The sequence below is a fragment of the Falco biarmicus genome, chromosome 18, assembly GCF_023638135.1.
Source record: "Falco biarmicus isolate bFalBia1 chromosome 18, bFalBia1.pri, whole genome shotgun sequence".
Classification (NCBI taxonomy): Eukaryota; Metazoa; Chordata; class Aves; order Falconiformes; family Falconidae; genus Falco; species Falco biarmicus.
Genome location: NC_079305.1, coordinates 3,218,793 through 3,241,530, shown reverse-complemented (window position 1 = coordinate 3,241,530; position 22,738 = coordinate 3,218,793). Strand labels below are relative to the sequence as shown.

The 22,738-nt window shown below is 43.3% G+C and overlaps 1 protein-coding gene across 2 annotated transcripts in view; it reads left to right on the top strand.

The window, feature by feature from the left end:
• The first annotated feature begins 606 nt into the window (after positions 1 to 606).
• Positions 607 to 22,738, top strand: part of DOCK5 (dedicator of cytokinesis 5) — an 85,773-nt gene continuing 63,641 nt past the window's right edge. For both annotated transcript variants that reach the window (XR_008825997.1, XM_056362966.1), the window contains exons 1-2: positions 607 to 807; positions 18,331 to 18,414. Coding sequence is in view for 1 of the 2 variants with exons in the window: in XM_056362966.1 (XP_056218941.1) it covers positions 765 to 807; positions 18,331 to 18,414 (127 nt within the window). In the remaining variant the exon portion in view is untranslated. The remainder of the gene's footprint in view (positions 808 to 18,330; positions 18,415 to 22,738) is intronic.

Genomic DNA, 22,738 nt, shown 5'->3' with positions numbered 1-22,738 from the left:
GTGTTACTGAATATCTTTCTCCCAGAAAATCCTTGGCACCAGAGCCAACGTGACTACGGCGGCCAGCCAGCCTGGGTCAGGTCAGAGCATCAGCCCTGCTTTGCGGGACCCAGGTACGTGCACAGCTTGTCTCTGGATCACCAGTTTGGAACACTTGATCACAAAGTGAAGTGGAGCTTGGCGTCGTCAAGCGCCCTTATGAACAGGAACATTGCATCTTTCGCAAAGTGCCGTCCTGTGACCGTTTTGCCGGATGCTTGGAGTACTTCTGGAATAACCCCGTTGTTTTCTTAGTTATTAATGAATTACTGGTGGGAAATCTGTACCGACGGGGGCACCTCCGGGCGCTCGCACATCAGGCAGCGGCACCGGGCAGCCTCGGGGCGCGCCAGCAGCGCCGCCCCCCGCTCGCCGCCCCCCGCTCGCCGCCCCCCGCTCGCCGCCCCCCGCTCGCCGCCCCCCGCTCGCCGCCCCCCGCTCGCCGCCCCCCGCTCGCCGCCCCCCGCAGCACCTCGCCGCGGCGGCGCGGCCCGGGGCGGGGCGGCCCGGGAGCAGGTGATCCCCGGCGGGGCGGGGAGAGCCGCCTCCGCCCGCCCTCCGCTCGGCGCGGCGGGGGAGGCAGGAAAGTTGGGCGGCCGCCGGGAAGTTTGGGAGCATGGCGGAGCGGCCCGGGGCGCCCGGCCCCCGGCAGCGCGGCGGGGCGGCGGCGGGCGAGCGGCCGCGCTGAGCCCAGCCGCGCCGCGGGGAAGCGGCCGCCCGCCGGCATGGCCCGCTGGATCCCCACCAAGCGGGAGAAGTACGGGGTCGGTGAGTGCCAGCCCGGGCCGCTCGGACCCCCCTGCCCCGCGTCCCCCCCCGGCAGCCGCCGCTCCCTCCCCGGGGCACGGCCAGCTGCCCCCCCGCTGCCCGCTCCCCTCCCGGCCGGAGCCGTGCCTGTGCTCCGGCGCGCTCTGCGCTCGCTTCTCCCCCCGGCACTTTCCTCCTTCGTTCCTTTCGCTCAGTTTGTGCTGCAGCCGCGGGCAGGCACCGCCGAACCCTCGGGGACGGAGGCAGCCACCCGGCGAGCTCCGGCTTTCTGCCATCCTGGCGACCGACCTTTATAGTTTTGCCTCTCCAGCATGTTTTACAGCGAGGAGTGCTCTAACGTAGCAGGAAAAATGCCTGCTCTTGTCCCCCCAAAAGCAGTTGTGGGTAGGAAAAGTGATGACAAAAAGGTTTTAATGAGCAAATTGAAGACTGTGGGCGACATCTTTGCAGGGGATGGAAATCTTGACACTGGGTGAGCTTGACTGACACCTTGTGCCTTTTGACCTGTCCCCTTCTTTATGCTTAAAGGGAGGTTGTTTAAAGCTGGCTCTCTTTTCTCTAGGAGGAACATAACCAGTGGTGTCACCGATAAGCTCTCCTGTTCTTGAGAGTCTGATTAAATTGAAAGCCACACGGTTTTGAGGTTGCTTGTGAGAACTGAGCAGAGAACAATCGGCAGGAAACCACTAATGACACAGAAAACTTCTGATAGTTTATTTTAATGAAGAGTGATCTTCTGTGCCCCTTGTGTTCCATGGTAGACTTCTCGATGTGAGAAAACCGTGTCATTTCATGCTTGCAAAGTGTTAATTGCCCCAGCCCCCATGAGGCTGCTCATTCAGGTTCAGTCCATGAGTTTAAAGAACCTCATCCTGCACGGTTTTGCATAGAGGCTGAATTTGAAGTAAGTTCCCGACTCGATTTCCAGGTGGCTTTGCAGAGAGGCAGCCTGCTTCTTGCAGGGCTGTGGCTCCAGAGATACTCTACGCAGCACAACCTTATCTACTTTCTGTTCTGGTAACCGGCAGGGTGTGGAGTATTGTGTGCCCTGAACTTTGTTTCGTTCTCCGTAGGTAACAGCCCAGGCTGTTTATATGGGGGAGCCCACGTGAATGACTTGGTGAGATTACTCTGTGCATCAGGAATGAAAATTTTTTTGGTATTGCAATCAAGTAAACTATATAACGCTAGATTATGGTGGGGTGTTTTATAAGCACACCTTTGAGCAAGACTCTTGCACCTCCGGAGTGGCCTTGGGCAGCAGGGTGAATCAGAGGCACTCCTCTAGCTTTTCATTAGCTTCCGGGGTGAGTTTTTTGTGCTGGCTTGAGTCAACTGCCAATTATGACAGCTCCTTTCCCAGAAAGGGCACCGGCTTCTGATTAAGCAGGGTGGAAGAAAAATTGCCTCTTCCCTACACTACCGATCAAAAAGCGTGCTGGTGGGAAATACCCCCTTTCTTCTGTGTACTCGGGCAGCTGTGTGAAAAAGGTACTTCTTTCCCCGGTATGCAGACCCCTGGACCAAGCTGACGTCGAGTCCGTAATGCTTCAGCTCTTGTGTTTAATTTGCAACCAGAAATCCACAGGGTTAATCCACAGGCAGGAAACAGTTATTTATGCAGTGACTAGCTTTATCGGACAGTGTTTGATACGTGGCATTAATGCGATCATAATGTTGTCAGTCGATGTTTGTAGACTTGTCGGTTTGCTGTCTGCGGTTGCATCCTGCGCCGCATTCAATCTTTGCGCTCAGGTACCAGTCATCACTGGTTTTGTGCATACTTTGAAGAAGCTGGTGAGGATTGAAAGTGTGAGTTTGCTGGGCAATGAATCTGCCTGCTAACCAAGGTGCCCATTAGTACCAATTATGAGAGTGGTTGTGATGAGGGTAATGTCGCTGATTCGTATGATACAGGCCATTAGATGTAGCAACTTCCATTCACTGGTGGCCTGGGTAAGTTGACAGTTGTGAAATGTAAAGATAAAACTTCTTTTCAGAAGGAAGGCACACATTGTGGCTGTTAGCCTGTGCTTTGGAAACTAATACAGAACTGCTTGCGTTTATTTTGAACACAGCACTGTAAATCGTACCAATGCAGTAAGAAATTCCGAGAAGGAAACAGTGTGATTCAATGTCACTTGTCTGATTTTTGCATTTCAGTTCAGAACGGTTAATGTCCTGGATTATGTTCTACAGATTTGTTGATTGTGGGTTCAAATTGATTTGCAGCCTTCTAGTTTTGTCCTCAGCTGGTTAAACCAGCAGACTGCTACCTTTACCATAGATAATACAGATGGCATATGGGCTGAGTTTGAAATGGCCGGCAGCAGAGAGTGCAAGATTGGAAACTAGCATTTTTAGGGAAGCGTACGTGAGAGACAAATGGCTTGCAGTTTCTCACTTGCAGTGAATTTTCAGCCCAGTAACAGATGGGATTTTGGAAGCTTCAGCCTTGTAAAGGGACAAAAACACCACCGAGCATCTGATGAGCAGCATCTTGCCTCTTTAAATTTTCTGGGTCTCACAGAGCTTCCTTGCAACACGCTTCACCTCTAATTTGGGAAGGAAGAATACTCTCTGGTGCATCTTCCTTGAAAGCTGGTCAGTTTGGGGGCCAAACTACATGAAGTAACCTATTTTTGCTCATGTGCTTCTCACAAAGAAGGTATCATTTGCAGAATGCCTTTCATGGAGACTCTTTTGAGTCAAAAGAGCGTGCTCTGAAGGGAAGAATAGTTGAATAACTGCCCACAATTTTAAACTTCTATTATCTGTTTGGTTTAAAACTGTTAACTTAGAGCATAAGGAGTCAAGAATGTAATTCTTTTCTGCTGGCACTGACACAGGTTTGCATTAACTTAAGTATTACACTTCAGTTGTAAAAGCAGTTCTTCCATTAGTCCTTATCTGTTCTTAGCCTGTAAGTGTCCTTTGTGGACTGGAGAAGACTCGTGTTAACAGTTTCCGTACCAAGTATGAGAGAGTCTGGAGTCTGTGGAATCATAAGCTATTCTATTCTTTTCTAAACGATAGAACAGGCAGCTGGACCCCTTTTTTCTGATTCCTTCCTGCAGGCAGTGGCAGTGTGGTAAGCCAGGTCGGGGAACCAACCCAGCACGAAACCAATCCAGAAGTGAATGGTGCCGAGTTTTCAGCCAGAATGGTTTCCAGGTGACTGTAGTGATGGATGAGGTCCACATGCTTTGTATGTTACCTTTGACTGCGAACCAACAGGATGTGAAGTGTTCATGATTATGCAGTTTGATCTGTGTACACACCTATTGTTCAGCCAATCTGCAAATCTGGTCTTCCAGAATAAGAAATTATTAACTGAAGTTTTGTCGTAAGAGCTCTGAGACGTGAGGTCCAGAGAATAGTTTGCGTTTTGGTGAAGACGGTGTGGCTTGCACCTGGATGCCCTGGTACCCTGGACTCCCTGCTGCGAGACTCCCCCTTGAAATGTAAATTTACCCTTATTTGTGGAATAGTGGCTGCTCCATAGAGCTTGCTGGTGGGAGTGGGGGAGAACCAGGCGGAGTGAAGTGGCTCATCCTGTGTAGCTGCAGGCTGTAACGGACCATTCACTCCACATACCACAAAATGCTTCAACCAGACAACCAACTTGGAGCTTGCAGCAGAACACTGAAAACCACAAATTGTGATGTCCTGCTTAGACGGAGCAAGTGAATACTTAAGCAGTATTTGTTGCCTGTGATCTCTGCAAATTGTTAAATGTGTAACTTAAAATATTATTATGAGCCCACAAAAACTTCACTGGTCAGTGAGTTTTAATGATGTTAATGATATGAACATCGATGCAGTGTTTGTAGCTTAGGAATCTTTATAGGCTCTGAGTAAAACCAGAGTCATGTTTTGTTTAGAAAATGTCTTAAAATTTTGGGTTGAAGGGAAGCTAATTAGACAAAGCGGTTCAGATGCTCTGTGGAAAGTGTTTTGAGCTGGTGCATTTTTAAAGGCCGGGGGGGGGGGGGGGCGGTGGTGCTGGGAGGGAAAGGGTGAGAAACTTTTGAGAGCTTCTTTCCCTGCTTCTTCACATCCCGTGCCAGGGATTCCCATTTTGCACCTCAGTAGTGCAGCTGCATGGGTGGCTATCTGACATGGAACGGCTCGATTTGATCGGGTTCCAAAAGAAGTGTGGCCGTTTGCTATGCCTGAAATACCTTAGCCATATTACCAAAAGAAACTGTTAGAGTGGGCAAAAGCAGTCTTTGAGTTTCAGTCTGTCATCTTTTATTTTGTTGGGGTGTTTTTTTCTTTTTGAATAGATTTTGTTGGTAAACTGACAGGTAATTACCCCTAATGGTTATTGGTGGTACCTTTTAAACCCATTACATTTTTCCCTGCTGGAGGGACCGGCACATAGGACTATTCTTGTTGCAAAGAAGTATTTACTTTGTCAAAATACCATGTGGTGGTTGAGTTACAATCAGCTGCGTCATGTCTTAGGAATGGCAGTAATTTTTCAAATGTAAACCAGTGCCTGCCAGCTACATTTGTGATTTATGTGAGCAGAAATGCAAAGGATCAGAGAGGAAGAGAGAGTGCTGCAGAATAAGATTTTCTTACTAATGGTTTGATTTGTGATAACTTCTGATATGCTGGGCCATCAGGTCTTGGCTCCGTGTTCAGACTCCATACATCTTCTGCAAAGTTGTCTCGAAATACAGTCTGTGATCAAAGAGGTTTCACAGTACTGGTAGTAGTACATCATGTCAAATTAGAGCAAACTTCGTATTTGTTTCAACTTGCTGCTTGCCTTGTCCCTACCGTTCCTGCAGAATGCTTCTCGCTTGAAATTGAAGTCCACTGTTGTGCATCAGGTTCCTGACAAGGGCTCTAGAAGGGTGGAGGAGCCCTTTTCATCTGCAGAAGCGGCTGCCTTCCTTTTTATTTATAGAAGCCCTCTACTCGTTTTTCCTTCCATTTGCTTTATTATGATTTGTGTCCAAAAATTGTCACGTTGATGGCAATACCAACAAAACTTTCAACAGGGAAGAGTAAGAACTTGGTATCGTTGACAGCAAAAAGTTTTGAATCTTCAGAGTAGTAGTATTTCTGATTTAGTTCCCCATTTTTTTACTGCTGTGTCTGCAGTTTGATGTGAACATTGGCTGTGCTACTTTTTGCTTCCGTAGTCCTTTCTATTTTTTGTTAATCCATATTAGGCCGAATCTGTTGACTCTTACTTTTGGTGATTACTAGTGTCCTCCTTCAGTAGTTCCCTGTGAAACTGGTACTGTGGACTTCAAAGGCATTGCTGACGTGAACAAGGCTTGTAACTGTTCCTTTTCTTATTATTACTCTGAAAAGCGCTATTTCTAGAAGCATCTTGTGACTTCTGGGTGCTTTAGCTCTTGGGTATCCACCTTGAGACATTACTAACAGCCCTGATGTTTAGCAACTATTACACGCTTCTTCTTAGTAACAGTCAAGTCCCTTTATGGTGGCTCTGAATCCTCTCTTGAGGCATCCAGGACCGCTAGTTGCCTTCTAGAGTTGTGGCTGAGCTGTCTCCTGCTGATTAGATGTGGGCCTAATTGCTCAGAGGTGTCAGGAGGCTGTAAGCACGAGCTTCCGCTAGAGCTGGGTGTGCCAACCAGTTCCGAGTTTCACACCGGCCTCTTGCATATTCTTGTGGTTCTTCTTTTAGCATAGGACTGTGTTTGCTAGCACAAATGCAGACAGGAACTATGGAGATTAAAAGCAAAATAATAAAAGTTCATGAACTGAGAAAACTTAAAGCAATAGCATATTGATTGAGAAAGAGTAAATGTGTAGTAAGCTTTCTCTGTCATTCAAAAGTTGAAAAATGTACACCCCTTTTACATGCAAGCTTGCCAAAGCTCCTTTAATTGAAAGTCAAATTTCTTTTTCTTCTTTCCCCCCCGCCTTTCTTTTTTACTGTTTAACTTGCACTTAACTGGACTGCTAGGACATTTCTTTCAATTAGTGCTTTTAGGGGAAAAAATCTTATTTATGCTAGCATGTTAAAGACACAAGTATGGCCAAGCTTAAAACTACCTTAGTCCGAAGTCATAAACACATTTATCCCCTTGCTACCAGAATGAGAATATCTTTTCAGATCCAATGCATTTAACTTATGATTGAATGCCTAAAATACTGTAATGAATTTCGGTGTGTTTGCCAGGAAACATGTACTAATAAAACTGGAACATAAATCTGAATTACTAAACAGCTTTCTAGGGGGCCAGTTCATGGTTGCCTTCAAAGACGGAAGATGATACAGAGTGCTAGTTGGATCAGTTGCTTAAATGATAAAAATGTCTTTGTGGTATAGTACAGACTGTACCTCCTAGGAAGATGTCCCAGAATAGAGGGGGGAGCATTGTTTAAAGGATGAATTGCTCCGGCAGCCTCTTGAAGCTTTCAGATAGGTGTCTGGCACATTGTCAGAATGTATCTAAAAAAAGTAGTGATTGTTCTGTGGAGATTATTCTTTGGCCACTTCTTAAACTCTCAATTTTTGGAGGTGTCGCTGCAATAAATGCAAACCTCATCCTGGAAAGTGCTGAATCTGGGGAAGAAGTTCATTGAGATACAATGAAGATAATAATAGTTTTCTGCTCTTGGGAAGCTTGGTACTTTGATCCTCCATAATAATAAAGCAGTTCATAACTTCAGCTCTGAAGTTTAATACTGTTTCGGAATGTCATGGGCAAACAGTGGCCAATTAGTTCTGAAAGAGTGCTTTTTTTCTTTTTTTCTTTTTTTTTTTTTTCCTAATGCAAGGTTAACTAGCTTAAATACTAGAGACCTGATTCTTGCAAGCACTTCCATTCTCATTGCGCTGACAATGTAGTGGGGTCTTTGAGCTGCAGAGAGATGGAGTTTAACGTAAAGGAGTAAAGTAGCTCTAGAAGATGAAGGGAAGGCTACAATGCATGGTACCTGGTTCCAAATTCTTTATCTCCTTGCATCTTGTGCAGATTAATTAAAACCGATCTGCTTCTGCAGGTCGGGAGTAGCTTGTTCGTTCTTCTTCACAGCAAAGGGATCAATATTCCGGTTTGACTTTTTTCCTTCCCGTGTAAGATGCTTAGTTCCCAGCCCAGATTTCCTGTTCCTTGTTTCACTGCTATCCCCCTGTTTGCCATTTGCTTGTTACCTGAGATAGGTGGCAAGAAAAAAATTCTTGGGAATTAAAGGTCTCTCTGGAAACGTGAAACTGTATATCTTGCTATGCAGTATTTTGCAAACATGAATCAATGAAACCACAGGCATACATTATGGGAGAGTAGCCTGTTCTGAAGCCTGTGTTTGAGAAGGGCTGGAGGTACAGAGGCCAACTGAAATCCCTGTGGTTATGATATTAGAAACTCCTACTTGTGTTAGCCCTGCCAGCATGAGTTAGCCCAAGTGCTGGTTTCCATAGAGGTGTTGTCCGGTGGAGGTAAAGAGTTTCTTGGCAGCATATCCCAAGGTTCTTAAAATGCAGTGAGCCAAGCCACACAATGAATTCTTCTCATACAAATTGTTGGAGAGTTTGTCCGTCTCTTTCTGAGCACATGGATAGAAAGGGGAAGGCGTTGGAGGCCAGAGAATGCTTGTATAAAAATTTATGACTCTAATTCTGGTGGGTTATGTTTGCAGCTGATGAAGTGGGATGCCTTGGCTTTATATTCTCTGTGGGTCTATCAGTTTGAGCTTAGTGTTGATATGGGTAGGTGTGATGCTAGCAAGGGACAATGCTGAAGTTTTAACTCAAGTGAACTTCATGGTGAAGACCTAGCCTGTAGGCACAGTTGGACTCCATGCTCAAGTGTTTTACTTATTAGACCTTGTCTCATCTCTCCACCCTCACTCCCTCTGGAAGTAATGCGTACAGCAGAACTCATTAGATAGTAACACTCCCAGCCCTGTACAGTAGTTATTTCCAAGTTTTCTTTCTACTCCCTTTGATGTTTTGCCCAGTAAGAACTAGGACAGTAATATAAAGCCAGTGGCAAATTCACTTAATTCTTTTGAAAGTGCCACACGCTTTTAAGTTGGGAATTAGCTGAGTAGTCCAATTTATCAAGTGATGGTTTTGGTATTTTGCTTTTACAAATCTGCCTGAAAGTTTAATTGCAAAAGTTATCCTTGTACTTAATGTATCCAAACACAAGTTGCGTGTTTGCAGGCTTGGAGGGGGGGGAAAAAAAGTCACTATGGTCAGACTTGGTAGAATTTGGTTGCAATTGTATGCGTATTGTAAACGAGCATCTGTTTCTTCACAGGCCATAAAAATGGAAGCATTCAAAACCAGAGGTTACTTTTGAGAAAACTGGATTTCAAATCTCTGGCAGGTATATGTAGTTGTTAAAATCAGAGTGTAAGTACCACGATACTCAGAAGGCTAATAAGTATGAAGCCCTTCTTTTGTAGAGGACAACACAATGAGTGATTGTGTGCCCGTTTTCTTCCAAGTCTTTCTCCAAAATGCATAATACAGAGAAGATGCATAATATTTTAAGTTTATTGAATTCCTGTAATACCAATAGGCTAACCTGAATACAAACCAGAATCTGATTCAGCTAAAGGTGATGGCAAATCTGTTGATTTCTGTGGTCGTAGGGTAGTTGAAACAGTGTTCTGGGGTTAGAGTAGTTGCTCTGAAGGACAAGAATATGATTTAAAATACTTTTTTGGGAGAATACTAATCATTCAGGCTAGATGTTACTGCTCGGATTTCAAAGAGGCAGAATAAAGCTGCAGGGCTTGGAAGATACGCACCTTACAATAATATCGAGCATCCTTTAACCTAATAAGATCTATAAGCCACCTGTCATTATGGTATCTACTTCTTGTAGCCTTGCCAGTAGATGAAAAGGAGCAGTCTTGTCTTGTATCCTGCATGTTGAGAAGGTCACTGTGTCACAGTTGAATGTATATCTTGGTAAATGAATGGAGTAATTAAACACGCTATGTAGATGTGTTTTGTGAAATTAGAGCTAGTAAAAGATGCAGCTTTGATAGCACCAGGATCTGCGGTTTCTCTGTAGTGCAGAAGTAATAACAACACTGGCAGCTGTTGCTGCACCTTTCCTCCCTGAGCCAACTTTATACTGCTCCCAGTTGAGTACCAGTAAAACAGGAATGGCACTTTGGTGCCACTGCTGCCTTTTTCTTCTGTGTCAGCTGAAGGAAGGCTGGCTCAATGAAACTGTGAGATCTTCCAGCAGCTGGGTTGAGAACCATTAAGTCAAGGACCACCTTCCAGACTCAACAAGCAGTGTGTTGGCATCTTTTTCTACTTGGAAGCTGCTTTTGGTGTGCGAGTTCCAAGTTGGGTACTCCTGCATCTGTTCATTCCACTCGAATGCTGACATGCTATTGCATGTTGTTTCGTTTGAATCCGCCAGACCTGAAACAGACTGTAGCCGTAAAAACTGTTTTATGCTGTGGCTAACACCCCATTTTTTTGTAGCTCCCCTTTTTATGTTTGAACACTTAGGCAGATACCGTTCTCATGGAAGTAGATGGAGGCTGGTGACATGGTGGGAACGAAATCTGAGGGCATTCCTCTCAACCACAGCCTAGGTAATCTTGCAGACAACCTTAAACAGTCGTTGTGGAAAGATCTATCAAGGCAACCTGACAAAAGTTTACAAAAGTATGAATCTTCAAGAAGAGAGGCTAGGCTATTTTCTTTTTGCATCTATGTATCTGGATAAGGGGACATTTCATGGTGTTCTAAGGAGACTGGAATTGCAGATCTAGTTGGTTTTGGTGGTTTGTTGTTTTTTTGTCAAGCACTGGATTAAGCTGGGTATAGTATATTGAGGAGCAGGTTGGCTCCCTACACTGCTAGTACAGATTTTTTTCTCCTTTGGCTCACAGCGCTCCCTCTTACTCCAGACATAAGCTGAGACAGCTAATGTAGATTAATTCTTTATCTGAGCTTAAAATCCCTAAGGGCCCTTTAGAGTGAAAATAATGAAAGAAAGTAGAGAGCCTAGTGAAGAATATTACACACCTAACGATTTGTGTATGTTACCCATCTGTAAAATAAAATGCACACTTACTGTTATGTGTTGTGACTCTGCTGTGCATTGTTCTGGTACGTGTTTTCAGGAAAATGGTTTAGAAAATTTCTGCACGTGTAAAACCAGCAGAGCTTTAAACTCTGCGTCGAGATGGGCAGGAGGGAAAATTGGACTTTTGGGGACGGGGGTGGGTATTTGTCTGCCTTGTGAGGTCAGAGTGGGTTATTGCAAATCCTAGCAGCTCTGAGTTGAGTTGATCCTTTAGTCAGTGGGTGAGGTCAGAGTGGGTTCTACTCTAACAGGATTTTGCCCAGGGTGTCTGTACGGATGCCTAAGGTATTTGGAGAGACTTGTTTTCTGGTGGTTTTCCTGCTGTAGGTTTTCTTTGCCATTGGTTTCCATGGCCTAGTTGTGAGGAGGAGGCAGAGGGGCAGAAACTTTAAAGCTCTTCTGTCTGGGCAAAATGTGGAGCTACTGTGAAATGTGCACTTCGTGACAGAAAGAGAGATTGCAAGATTTTTCCAAGAGTCTATCTGCTCATATACAGCAAAGTCAGGGTTAGTACACCTTAATGCTATAACAAACGCACTGTACCCTCACTCTGCTAGCCACTGACAGGTACGTAAGTCCAGAAAAGTCACTGGTCATCAAGAAAATTTATTCTAGAGTCTCTTTAATATAACAGAGCATTTCTGTGTGGTTCAGATCACAGAAGCAGCTACAGTTTGGCTGCTTCTACCCCAGCACACTTACAGAGAGACAAAACAGCTTATGCTGTGATGATGTTATTACTGGTATCCAAATCAGTGAATGTTGAGGATGTGTATCTCTGTCCTCTATTGCAGTATAGATGCATTCTGAGAACAGGATTTCCTTTATTTTCATATGGCTCCTGTGGTATAAACACTTTGCAATAAATATTTGAGGGGAAGATGATTAATGGGAATTCTGCAGACATGAAAAGATGGAGATTATTACTTTTTCCTTTATAATCAGTACATCTCTTGCTTCAACAGTTCTGAATCATCTCAGTTTGCCTGATCTGAATCTGCTAAGAAGCTCTAATTAAAATACATGGGCTAATTTGTCATTGGGTCTGCCACTTGCTCCAGAGCATTGTTGTGGAACTGACTGTGGTTTTAGTCCATAGAGCTTAAAGCCGTAAGAGACCATTAGATCATCTAGTTGGAGCACTTGTGTAACGCTTGTGAAGCCTTTTATATTCCCATGGGCTGAGGTTGTTATGTTGTTTTTTTCTAAAGCAATCCAGGCTTGAAGAGATTAAACCATTGATCCTACAATCTGATCCAGTGATGGGGTGTGAGACGAATATCCAGAAGTTGATGATGGCATGACTGCAAGAGAAAACCTTCCTCAGTCCCAGATTTGGAAATTAGTTTGACTTAGGCTGTTTGTGCAGGACAGACTCTGCAAAACCTTAGATTATTTGCCTATCCCACCTCCAGGATAATATTCTGTTATTAAGTGGAAGTAAAAAAAAAATTATCTTAACAGACTTCTGATCAACCGTGCATCTGGCAGACACAGTTCCTTGTCCTCAGTGAGCAGGTTTTTTCAATAACCAAACGTATTTGGGTTTGGTTATTGGAATAGGCTTAGGTTGGAACTGCAAGTGCTGGAAGTGCGTTGAGGACAGTGGATCTTCCTGCTTTTCTCACAGCTTTCAAAAGAAAGGAATGAATATAGAAGCTGACAGTTATAAAACCCAAATTAGGAAGGCCGTGACATCTCCTCCTGCATAGGCAGACGGTATAATTTCTCATTTGATTCAATGCCCATTTTTAAGGTAACCCAGTTTAAAAATTTTAAAGATAAGTAAAAGTCCTTCCAGGTGTATTCCCCCGTGTGAGGGCAGCCTGAAACAGTAAGTACACAAGATGTTAAAGGTCCACCTCTGGCTCATCAGATGTTTGACTCTGAAGTCTAATGATGGGTATTAATTAAAGTATTTCCATCTGTGTAATCCTGTTATTCTGGATTATTTACATTCAAGATGGTAAGCAGTGACTTGGAACTTCGTAGAATTGAGACTGAATGTCAGCATCAACCAATTCAGGAGTAGTTTTGTTTTTTTTTTTTATAACAGTCAGTTAACGTGCATGTTTCACAGTGCTGAACCATGACTGACTTCTTTTCTTTTTTTGAAGTAGTCTGACATATAAATCTTAATTATGCTATTCTCGATTTTTCAGACACAAATTCCTGGGAAGTTACAAGAACATTTTTGCTCCAACATCAAAAAGCCTTTGTTCCTATTAAGAATTAATTCCTTGGGCAGTTCCTTGTTTTTTAAATAAAGCCACTGTTTTTTTGGTTATATCTTGGCAACAGATAGCATACCAGGCTTCTCCAAATGGGGCTGTCCGGCATAAATGCCTTTTCTTAATACAGGGTTGTTGCGGCATAAAAGCACATACTTCTGTTTCCGTACAATAGTTTTTGACTCTTCAGTTGAAAGATGTAATGAGATGAAGTCTGGTTATTGCAACAGCCCTGAATGTGATTCTTTGTTCAGAGGCAGCAAGGCCCAGCCCCTCTCCTATCAGATAGTGGTGAGGGCAGGCTTTGGAGAAGTGGGACATGGTATTTGGAAGCAGTTATCGTGTCTTTGTAATGGGTGGAGGGGGGGGGTGTTTTGAGCCAAGTTAGAGATAATGGATCTTGCAGTGGCTGTGTTTTTCAGGCCAATAATCCACATTTCAAATGCATTTAAACAAGTTGTCGAGGGAAGGATTCCGTTTCATTCTGCTTTGAATTACACGTGAAATAGTATGTGACAGTTTCTGCCTCATTCGCTTCAGTTCCAGATGTTTTAGCTTCACTTTGCTTTTAGGATAGTCTTGAAAATGAATTAGTCTTGTAGTTAAGATAGGTCTAGGAATTAATACTTGGTTTTCATCTTCCAGTGCGCTGCAGAAGAACAGTATGACATTCAGTTTTCCTGTCCTCGTTTTCTTTGCGTACGAAAGAGAACAGCTGGTACCTTTCTAACCTGCGTCGGTGATCCTGTGTGACAGACGCTGTGTTAGTGCAGATCACTTGTCCAGGTGTGTGCGGGCTCTCTAAAGCCAGCTACATCTGTGGCAGTGGATCTGACTGCACCCTCACTTTTCCTTCCAAGTTAATGTTGGTGGAAGGCGCTGAAGAAATAAACGTGACGCTGCTTTCACGGAACCACGTGCCAAATCTCCCACTGATGACACTAAAAGCTGGATCAAGCTCAATGAGTTGCTGACAGACCTCTTGCAAATTAAGGCTCTTGGACAAAGTGAACCTTTGTGGCTTTTCAAAATGTGTTTTAGGATTTGTTTTTTGTTTTTTGTTGTTTTTTGGTTTGTTTTTTTTTTTTTGTAATATAACTGTGCTGCTTCTCATTTTCTGCCCCATGCATGACGTTGAGGCTTCTTACTGTTTTGAGTGCCACTGTCTGGTGTTTTGCAGATCAGGAATGTGTGCTGCGATTAATCTTGTGTCTTCATACAACTGGAGGGAGTGACATAGCTAAACCTTCTCAGCCCATTGTAATACTGCTGTGTGCCAGCCCATGTCAAACTCTGCGCCTTCTCGGAAACATCCAGCTCACCATTAGTTATCACCCAACGCCCTGGCTACCCTGGAAAGCCCCGGCTATCTCGGGTTTCCTTTGCCGTGTGCGTAGTCCTTGTTTCTGGTGATGACTCTCGCGTGATGCTTCCAAACGGAGCAGTGTATCCCCCGACATCCAGCGTGCATGCCCCGTTGTGGAATGCCTTTACGAGTTCCCTCTCGATCCGTTCTGAGGAATCGCCGTCTGCCCTGAAGCATGAAAATTGCTTCTCCTTATCTTCACCTGCATTACTCTGGCTGCTGTCATCGGTCATAAAGTTATCTGTTGCCCTTTTCAAACCAGCCCCAATGTTGACTCCTCTGACCTTCCCTCCTAATGAATTCCATAGGCTGGATGCTCTGTTGAAAAGAAACATTTCTGGAACTTCCCACCAATCAGACTAGGGAACTGTAAATTAAATAACATGATATATTGCCTCTAGTTATACTCAAAGAATATGATCATTAAAACAAACCCAGTATCTCCTCCTTATGGATCATGCTTTCTACCTCTGCCTCTGTGTTAAGATTAAATTTGCTGTAGGCTTCAGTGCTGCTTTTCATTCAGGATGATAAAAGGAACAGGATCACCGTTCTAAAGTAAATTTCAAAGGGCAAAATCTCAACTGAAGTTCAACTTGAAGTGAAAAGACTTAACTTCAGATATCCCTGCAAATTTGGGGACAAAAGTCTGGTTTTTTTCTTCTCCCTTTCTTGCTGCTCTGTCAGGATTTTCTGTGAAGGATTTTTATTTTTTCATGCCGTGACCATGTTTGTTATGTGCAGCTTCCTCTCTCTTTTAAGTCTGAAAGAGGTCAGATTAGATACACACAATGAAAAAGAGACGAGGCGGTTCAAAGAACTGCAGATGGACTCTTTCGGACAGGACTGACTTCAAGCAGCAGGAAGCATCAGTTGCAACCAGTGAAACTCCCAGGGAAAATATGCCAGCAATTTGTCTTTTATAACCCTGTGCGTAACCATTGGGTAGGAGATTTTATATACAGTGACCCTCTGTTCTTGCTTGATTCAATCTAGCAAAGCAAAATGCTACAAATCTCGCCTTATTTTGACATGCAGTGGCGGAACATGTGCCTTTGGCTTGTAAATGCTATGCATAGGGATCCAAAACCTCTGTGGTAAAGCAGGGAAAGAGAAGGGAAGGGAACTACAATGTTTAGTTCTCTGTCTTGTGGCTGCTGTGATCTTTGGTGAGGGGAACTGCAGTGTTTAGTTCTCCCTCTTCTTGTGGCTGTTGTGCTCTTTGGTTTTGAATTAACTGTCTGTGTTCTCAAAAGAAAGGCTTGTCTGATGCCCGCCCACCTTTCTGTTAGACACTGGGTGCTGCTCAGACTGCTTTTGTCTGCAGCTAAAGCAGCAATTTGTGGAAAAATACAGACTGGTATTTCTGTGATGTCTGTTTGTCCCAAAGAAACCCAAGGCATCTAGAAATGGTATGTAGGAATCCCTATACGTATAACAAGCACATGTGCATTTCTAAACAGCAGCCACTTCTCATGGTGAGGACAGCCATAAACCAGGAATCCCAAACAGCATTTTAGGACAGAAAGTAAAGCAGTCCAGCTGTAACCACAGGAGGAAAGTTGAGCAGACAGAATGTAGTCGGCCAAGTTAGAAATTGGCTAAGATGCTCTGCTTTAAATCTTCTAAGCCTGTTGACAGTGCTGTAGGATTATTATGTCCGTCGACTGCTGGATGCCTAGGCTTCACCTGAGGAATGACACCTCCTGCGTAGTGCAGCGTCCCTGCAGCACATCATGGTCCAAGGGTTCAGCAGTGACTCCAAAGGAAGCCTGGATTGTTCTGTCCATCCACACCTTGGGGCGACTCGGAGGTGTCCCATCCAAGTAATGGATTGCAACATCCCTGCTTAACGTTAGTCATTTGGCAGATTTATGGCAGCAGAAGGCACGGCTGCAGGGAGTTTACTTTCCTTTGGGTTGGGCGCTGCACTTGTATGCCGACCTCTGCAAACCCTTGCAGAATTATTTTCTGTATCGGGCAGAACAGTTTCTTTTTAACTGAATCAAATACAATATTAACCAGTTCTGGCAATTTATGATCTCAGCACCTGTCAATACAAGGTAGTTCTTAACGGATTACTCTGGTCTATGCCTGCGTATGTTCATGTTTGTCTTTGGCCATAAACATTATCCATATTTTTCTGCAGGAATATTGATGGGATTTTTACTTTTGAGCCTATTCTGGGGCCTGTAAGTTGTCTATAAACTGCACATCCAGATCACCAGTCAGTTTTTATTATCTCGGCTTACAACAACACTGTTGTGGGAAGGGAGACGAAACTGGATGTCGAAGCAGCTAGAACCTTAGGAGCAAAACCCTAGTAACATTCCTGTAACCCTTGAGAAAACAACATAATAGATTCAGTGCTTACTCCGTGAGTAGCTCCGCAGGCCCTGAAGTTGCAGCAGGCATGAATTAGGGCCGCTGTGAACAAACGCCACCCTTGCAGCATAAGAAAATAAGTATCTGTTTGTGATCAGGGTCTGTTTCAGATACTGCAGGGAATTCACGTTGCCTACTGCTGTTGGATTATTTATGGGACGATATTTTAAAGAAAGCTCGTATATGTGAGATAATTTCCGGTGTGGTAAGCCACAGTCATTTGTTTATGCTGGATCCTTGCCAGGAGGCAATATACCTCGTCTTGATGGCAATGATAGGCATTTGATGTGAATTTCCTGACATAAGAGCTCGGATGTTTTATTTATTTATTTATTTTTTTCGGAGAGAGTTCTTAAAATACAAACCTTCTGAAGTCTGAGGAATTTTCCCAAAGCCCCCTGAAAATGCTTGCATGATTTATTTGCCTTCTTAAAAATAAACATCGTCTTATTTCACTAATATGTTTGCTTGGGGAACAGATTTGGATATGTAAATACAACACTTATGTCTGTGAGAAGATTGCATTGCGGCATTTAAGATGTGATCTGTACTTAAACCAGTGTTTTAAATGCATAAAAATAAAATAAGGTTGTTTTGGTAGAGGAGCGGTCTGTTCTGGCTTAGCCGATCAATTCACTGAACCATAGCAAAGCGTTTTCCTCGCTGCTTTTATGTGTTTTTACTTACACTGGTCTGAAAGCAAATTCAAATCAAACTTTCTCATCTTGACAAGCCTCCAGCAGCTCTAAGGGGGGCTCTTCTGCTTTGCCCAGTGAAACTGTGCCCCTCAAGAAGGTTCCAGAGAAGAGCCGGTTTAGAAGCGTGGGCTTCTGGACTTTAATCCTATTCCCACTGGAAATCCGATAAGCATTCAGATTAGCTTTTGTCTTTGGTAGGGATTAGATTTGCAGGGAATCTCAAGTTTTCATGCTAAGCCTGGTTCTTGCCTGGGAAGAGCCTTCAGTAGCCACAGGCTGTGGCACTTAGTATAGAATAGCGGCATTTTTTCTTAGGGCATCCGATTTCAGTTGTTTTGCCAGTGCTTGTGAGTGCTGCATTGCAGTTAGTCCTGTGAAACGCTAATAAAAATGACAATTACCTAATTGATCCATAACCTCTTGCCTGAGGTAATAGTGACCTTTGCTGGGCAGGTTGACAGTAAAGTGGGAAGATGCAGCTTCTTCATATAGTGTCACAGATACCTGTATTTGTGAAGGTAAAAGACAAACTTTGTTGGCAGTTAAGAATACTGTTTCTTATCCTTACAAGAACTGATGATAGAGTCGGGAAATAGATAGGCTACAGACTTTTCTGGTATATTATATTATATACACACTATAGCTTATAACTTTATAGTGCTTTTTCGAAATCGTATTCTGCCTTTGACAGGTGCCATGATACCAGGTTTCAAAATCTGATTGCCTCACAGCTTTCCTGATTTTGTTTTTCACCTCTCTCTTCCCCCCCTTCCCCTTTTTAGCAATCTACAATTATGATGCTGTCCAAGATGTGGAGCTCTCCTTGCAAGTTGGTGATACTGTTCACATTTTGGAGATGTATGAAGGTAGGTTGCAGATCTCTTTAAAGTACTTTGCAGTGATTTTTAAAGTAAGTATAACAAATCGAGAAACTTTTTTTTAAATAATACAAATTTCAGGTCTAGATTTTCAACTTCTGCTGTGCCCAAAAGTGCAAAGCTTGCTATGTGGTGTTTGCTAGATGCACTTTACTTTTAAAATGGTATTAAAAATGGATAAAATACAGAAGTGACGATCGTGTCTGTGCTGTTCCTGGCAGAGGCTTGTCAAGGTAAGATTCCATTACTATCTCAAGGCAACACTGCAAGAGAAAGATACACTTACTTCTGGCTGTTCGTTCCTGTTTTCACAGCACACCTGTTTACCTTGGCTCCCCCTTGTGCCAGGCCAAGCGCTTGTATGGTCATGTGATGGACTAATCCAGCTGGAAAATAATAATACTAATAATGAAAAACAGAAGTAGCTTTTAACCTGAATTAGTTCTTTGATCTGAGACAACGGAGGCAGCGGATGAAAGAAAAAGAGAGGGCAGGTCTAATTGTTGCAAAAATAATATTTTAAGCTCTAATGTCACGAACTGGCGTTAAATGTTTTAAAAAGCCTCCACTTATGGAGCTTCCATGCCCTTTTTAGGCTGTTGCTCCCAGTACTTTACTGGGAAGTTTTTCATGATACATACCTCAATATAAAACACCTTGCAGAAAGGAAAATAAAATTCCAGTTTTAAACAAGATTAAAATTGCATGCGATCTACTTGTTAAACTGGACTGTTTAATGAAGACTTCAATATTAGGAATGGAACACAGCCATTTAATTATTTTAAAGAATGTACTAGTCGCTGCTTCATTTGGAAGGCTCTCCAAAATTTAAATGCTCTTTCCAAAATACAAATTCAATCATTTTCACAGGCAGCATCAGTTTGAAAAAGACTTAGCGTACAAAAACTCTTTAGTATCTCTGCTGGGAACAGCAAGCTGCTTGTTTAGCAATTTGTTCTTAGCCAATTGTTCTCTTTCCACTTCTCTTTGACCTTGACACTGGAAACAGCCAGCCAGTTCCTACATGTCAAAGCAGATTATGTTGCTGATGTGTGTTTTCACACTGATGTGTGTGATAGCAGTGAGTGTGTTTGGCGGGGGGGGGGGGAGAGAGAGAAGGAGAAAGGGGGGAAAAATTCATGTGTAATAGTCCTAACTTACAAACTGCTTTTGCAAAAAGACACAAGAAGGAGGGAGGGTCAGGGGTGAAAATTGCCTTTATGAAGAGGATGCGTCTTGTACTTCTCAAAATGTTGGGGTATTTCTTTCTCTTATGTTTTGTTGTTTTGTTGGTTTTTTTTTTAAGAGTAACATTGTTGTTTAGTCCTGCTACTTGGTCTGTAATCAGCTGTTTAACAGAGAGGCAGTCAAGAATAGAAAATGAATACCCAAATGGCATCCCTTTTTTTACCCAAAATGTCCCAGTTTGGAACTTCAGCCTGAGAAGACTGGTTGTAAATTGTTTGGGAAAGTGAACGGGTTTTGATTGTTTTCGTGTGCTGAGCCCTCTGTGTGACATCCTAATTTGTGACCTAGGAATTACTGCAGTACAACTTGATACTTTTCCTGGGAAGACCAGCCAAAAATTTAGGCCATGCATCTGTGACTCTAAAGGAAAAGATGCAGATTGCCTCTGAGATGGTAACTCTGCTGTGGGTCTGGTCTTATTTCCCATAAATTCATCTTAAAAACACCAAATTCTGATACTCTGCCTGCCTGGGAGGAAATTCTCATGTCTTTTTGTATCTATTTTTCTTCCTTTTGGGACATCGCCTTTCAGCTTTGTTTCTGGATATCTGTGGGTTGTGTTTTTGAGAATTAGTGTTTTCACAAGAAGCTTTTTCTGCTTCTTCTCATGCTAATGATGTATACTTACAAATACAACTCCAGTCTGATAAAAGTGGGGTTTTATTCCACTAATCACTGTTCTTATCTGAATACACAAGTCTCAATTTAGAAAAAGGTTCTATTTAACCAGGGTGTTGCCTTTGCAAGAAGAAAGGCTCAGAGATGCCTTGTGAAGTCCTTTTCTTCACAGTGTAAGTTACCCCTTCAGCTCCTGGCTGAGGGTGTTCCTTAGGCTATCGGTAACATTCTTTAGGGAGTTAAGGGGTAGTTTTTCAGGATTGTCCAGGGGCTGTCGTGTAATGGTAATAGCCACTTGGAAAATCTTGCTCCTTGCTATTGTTCGCGGCCTTGGGATGCACAGGAGCATCTTTTGTGAGTTAGCCGAAGGTTAGACAGTTCACTTCCCGCTCTGCCAGCCATCTAGAACATGCCTCTTTTTTTTCCTCCTGGTTGAAGTCAGACGTGTTCAGTGAAGGCTCTCTGTGTATCAAACAGCCTTCACTTGAAAGCTCTTTGTATTCTGCATCTGGGGTTTTGGCTGGCTCCGCTCTGTCTGTAAGAATTGAAGTGCACAGTTTGTTCCTTGACAGAGAGGCAGCAAGGCTGAAGCTTGTGCTGGGTTTTGGTGTTAACATTGGATGTTATCTGACTCTCAGCTGGCTGAAGAGCTTGGAGACGTAACATCTAATACATCTAAGCTGCTGCAGGACGTTTCTGAGAAGCAAAGAGCAATAAAGTGAATTAAAGTACAAGCCAGAAGGTGTAGATGCATTTTGAGAATGCCAAGTTCTAAGGTTAACGTGGCTTTGCCACAGACCGTAGCGTCTCTCACACTCTTAGGTGGAGTGCCTGTAGTCATGAGAGAAAGAGAGAAAGCACCTTTAAACTGCAAAATCCTTGCTCATCTATGCTAGCGCATGCTAGCAGGAGTTAGAGACCTGCTGCAAAGGCTGGAAGTCCTTGGAAGGTTGGCCAAATTTAGGGTGAGGATCTGGCGTAGCACTTAGGTCAGTAAAGCTTTCTTTTCCCCTGCTTTAAACAGGTGCTTTGCCTAATGTTTTATAAGTCCCAGTTAACAACTACACAGTTAGGCTTGGATTGTGAGTGCACAAAAGCAGAGAAGAGAGTGGTAACGTGGTAGATTGATTGTTCATATTGTGGGGCTGCACCTTGCCTTTGTTGAGGTTTCGTCAAAGGATGATCTTCCCTGCGAATGGTAGCTTCAACTTGGAGAAAGTTCACAACCTTGAAGGGAAGGTCACCAGAGCTGAAAGCACAGACTGAGCAATTCAAACTGAAGGTTTCAAATATTTCTAGTACAAGCTATAACGCACTGATGTCTATTGCAGCTCAGATCCCTGTAGGGACAAACTGAGAGCAGCTGTTTGCTGTTAGATTGAGTAACTCCATAGCCTAGAGTATGAAGCATTTCCTTCTGTCCAGGAAAGTGAGGATTATGGCACACCGCATCTTTGTCAGCCTGCCCTTAGGTGCGGCTGTAGGTGGGGTTTGCAGTGTATCTACTAAATTTGCATCTCCCCTGTTTTACTGTGAGGCTGATTTTAAATAACTTTTGCAATGTCTTAGTTGGGCTTCAAGCATGCTTTGAAACACCATGGTGTGTGTGTTATACATGAAGATCTGGAGGATACCAGTTTTCTTAGACTTACCTTCCCTTTAAAATAAACACACATCTATCCTCTGCCAAGCTGTAGCTTTGTTAGTTTAAGTGTCTTGGTCATGATACGCTCTTGTAAACCACAAAAGCACGATGGGTTTGGTTTTTTTTTTTTCCTTCTTTCTCTGGTTGCAGAAGGGCATGAGGTCTTTGTAAAAAAAAAAAAAAAAAAAAAAAATTTCTCTGCTCGATAGTAAGATAAGCAGTGCGTACTTATCCTGTTGTTTGCCAAATATTGTCAAGACTGGGCATAAGCTGCAGGATCCAAGAAAAGAAGGAAACTTGCTGCATCCAGTACTTTGAAGGCTGCTTCAGTGCAGGATTTACTTACTCTCTGGGAATCTGTCCTTGAGTAGTGAGCTGGGGAGGATAAATTTCTGTTTAGGGGAATCTTTTCTAATCTGCAGTATATATTGTTATTATTTCATGCAAACTGTGGGAAAGAGCCGAACTGTGGATAGAAGGAATGTGTGCCCTCATACTGTGGTCCCTGTCAGTTTCTTCTGATTAAAATAAGTTTGCATTGAATTTGTTCCTAGTTTCAGTCTCGTCGCTTTGAGTACTGTAGGTAAGTGAAGCAATCCCTTGGTTTATTTCCGTACAGTGATGTATGTTGTGGTACTGAGAGACAGTATGCTAACAGTGGAAGAGGGACAGACCTTGTGGTTAGGCACGTGTCCTGGGATTGCATCACTCTGTATAACTTTTCATCAGATAAACTATTTGAATTTGAGTAATTTTTCTTAGATTTTCTGATCTTTCACATACTGCATCAAACCCATTTAA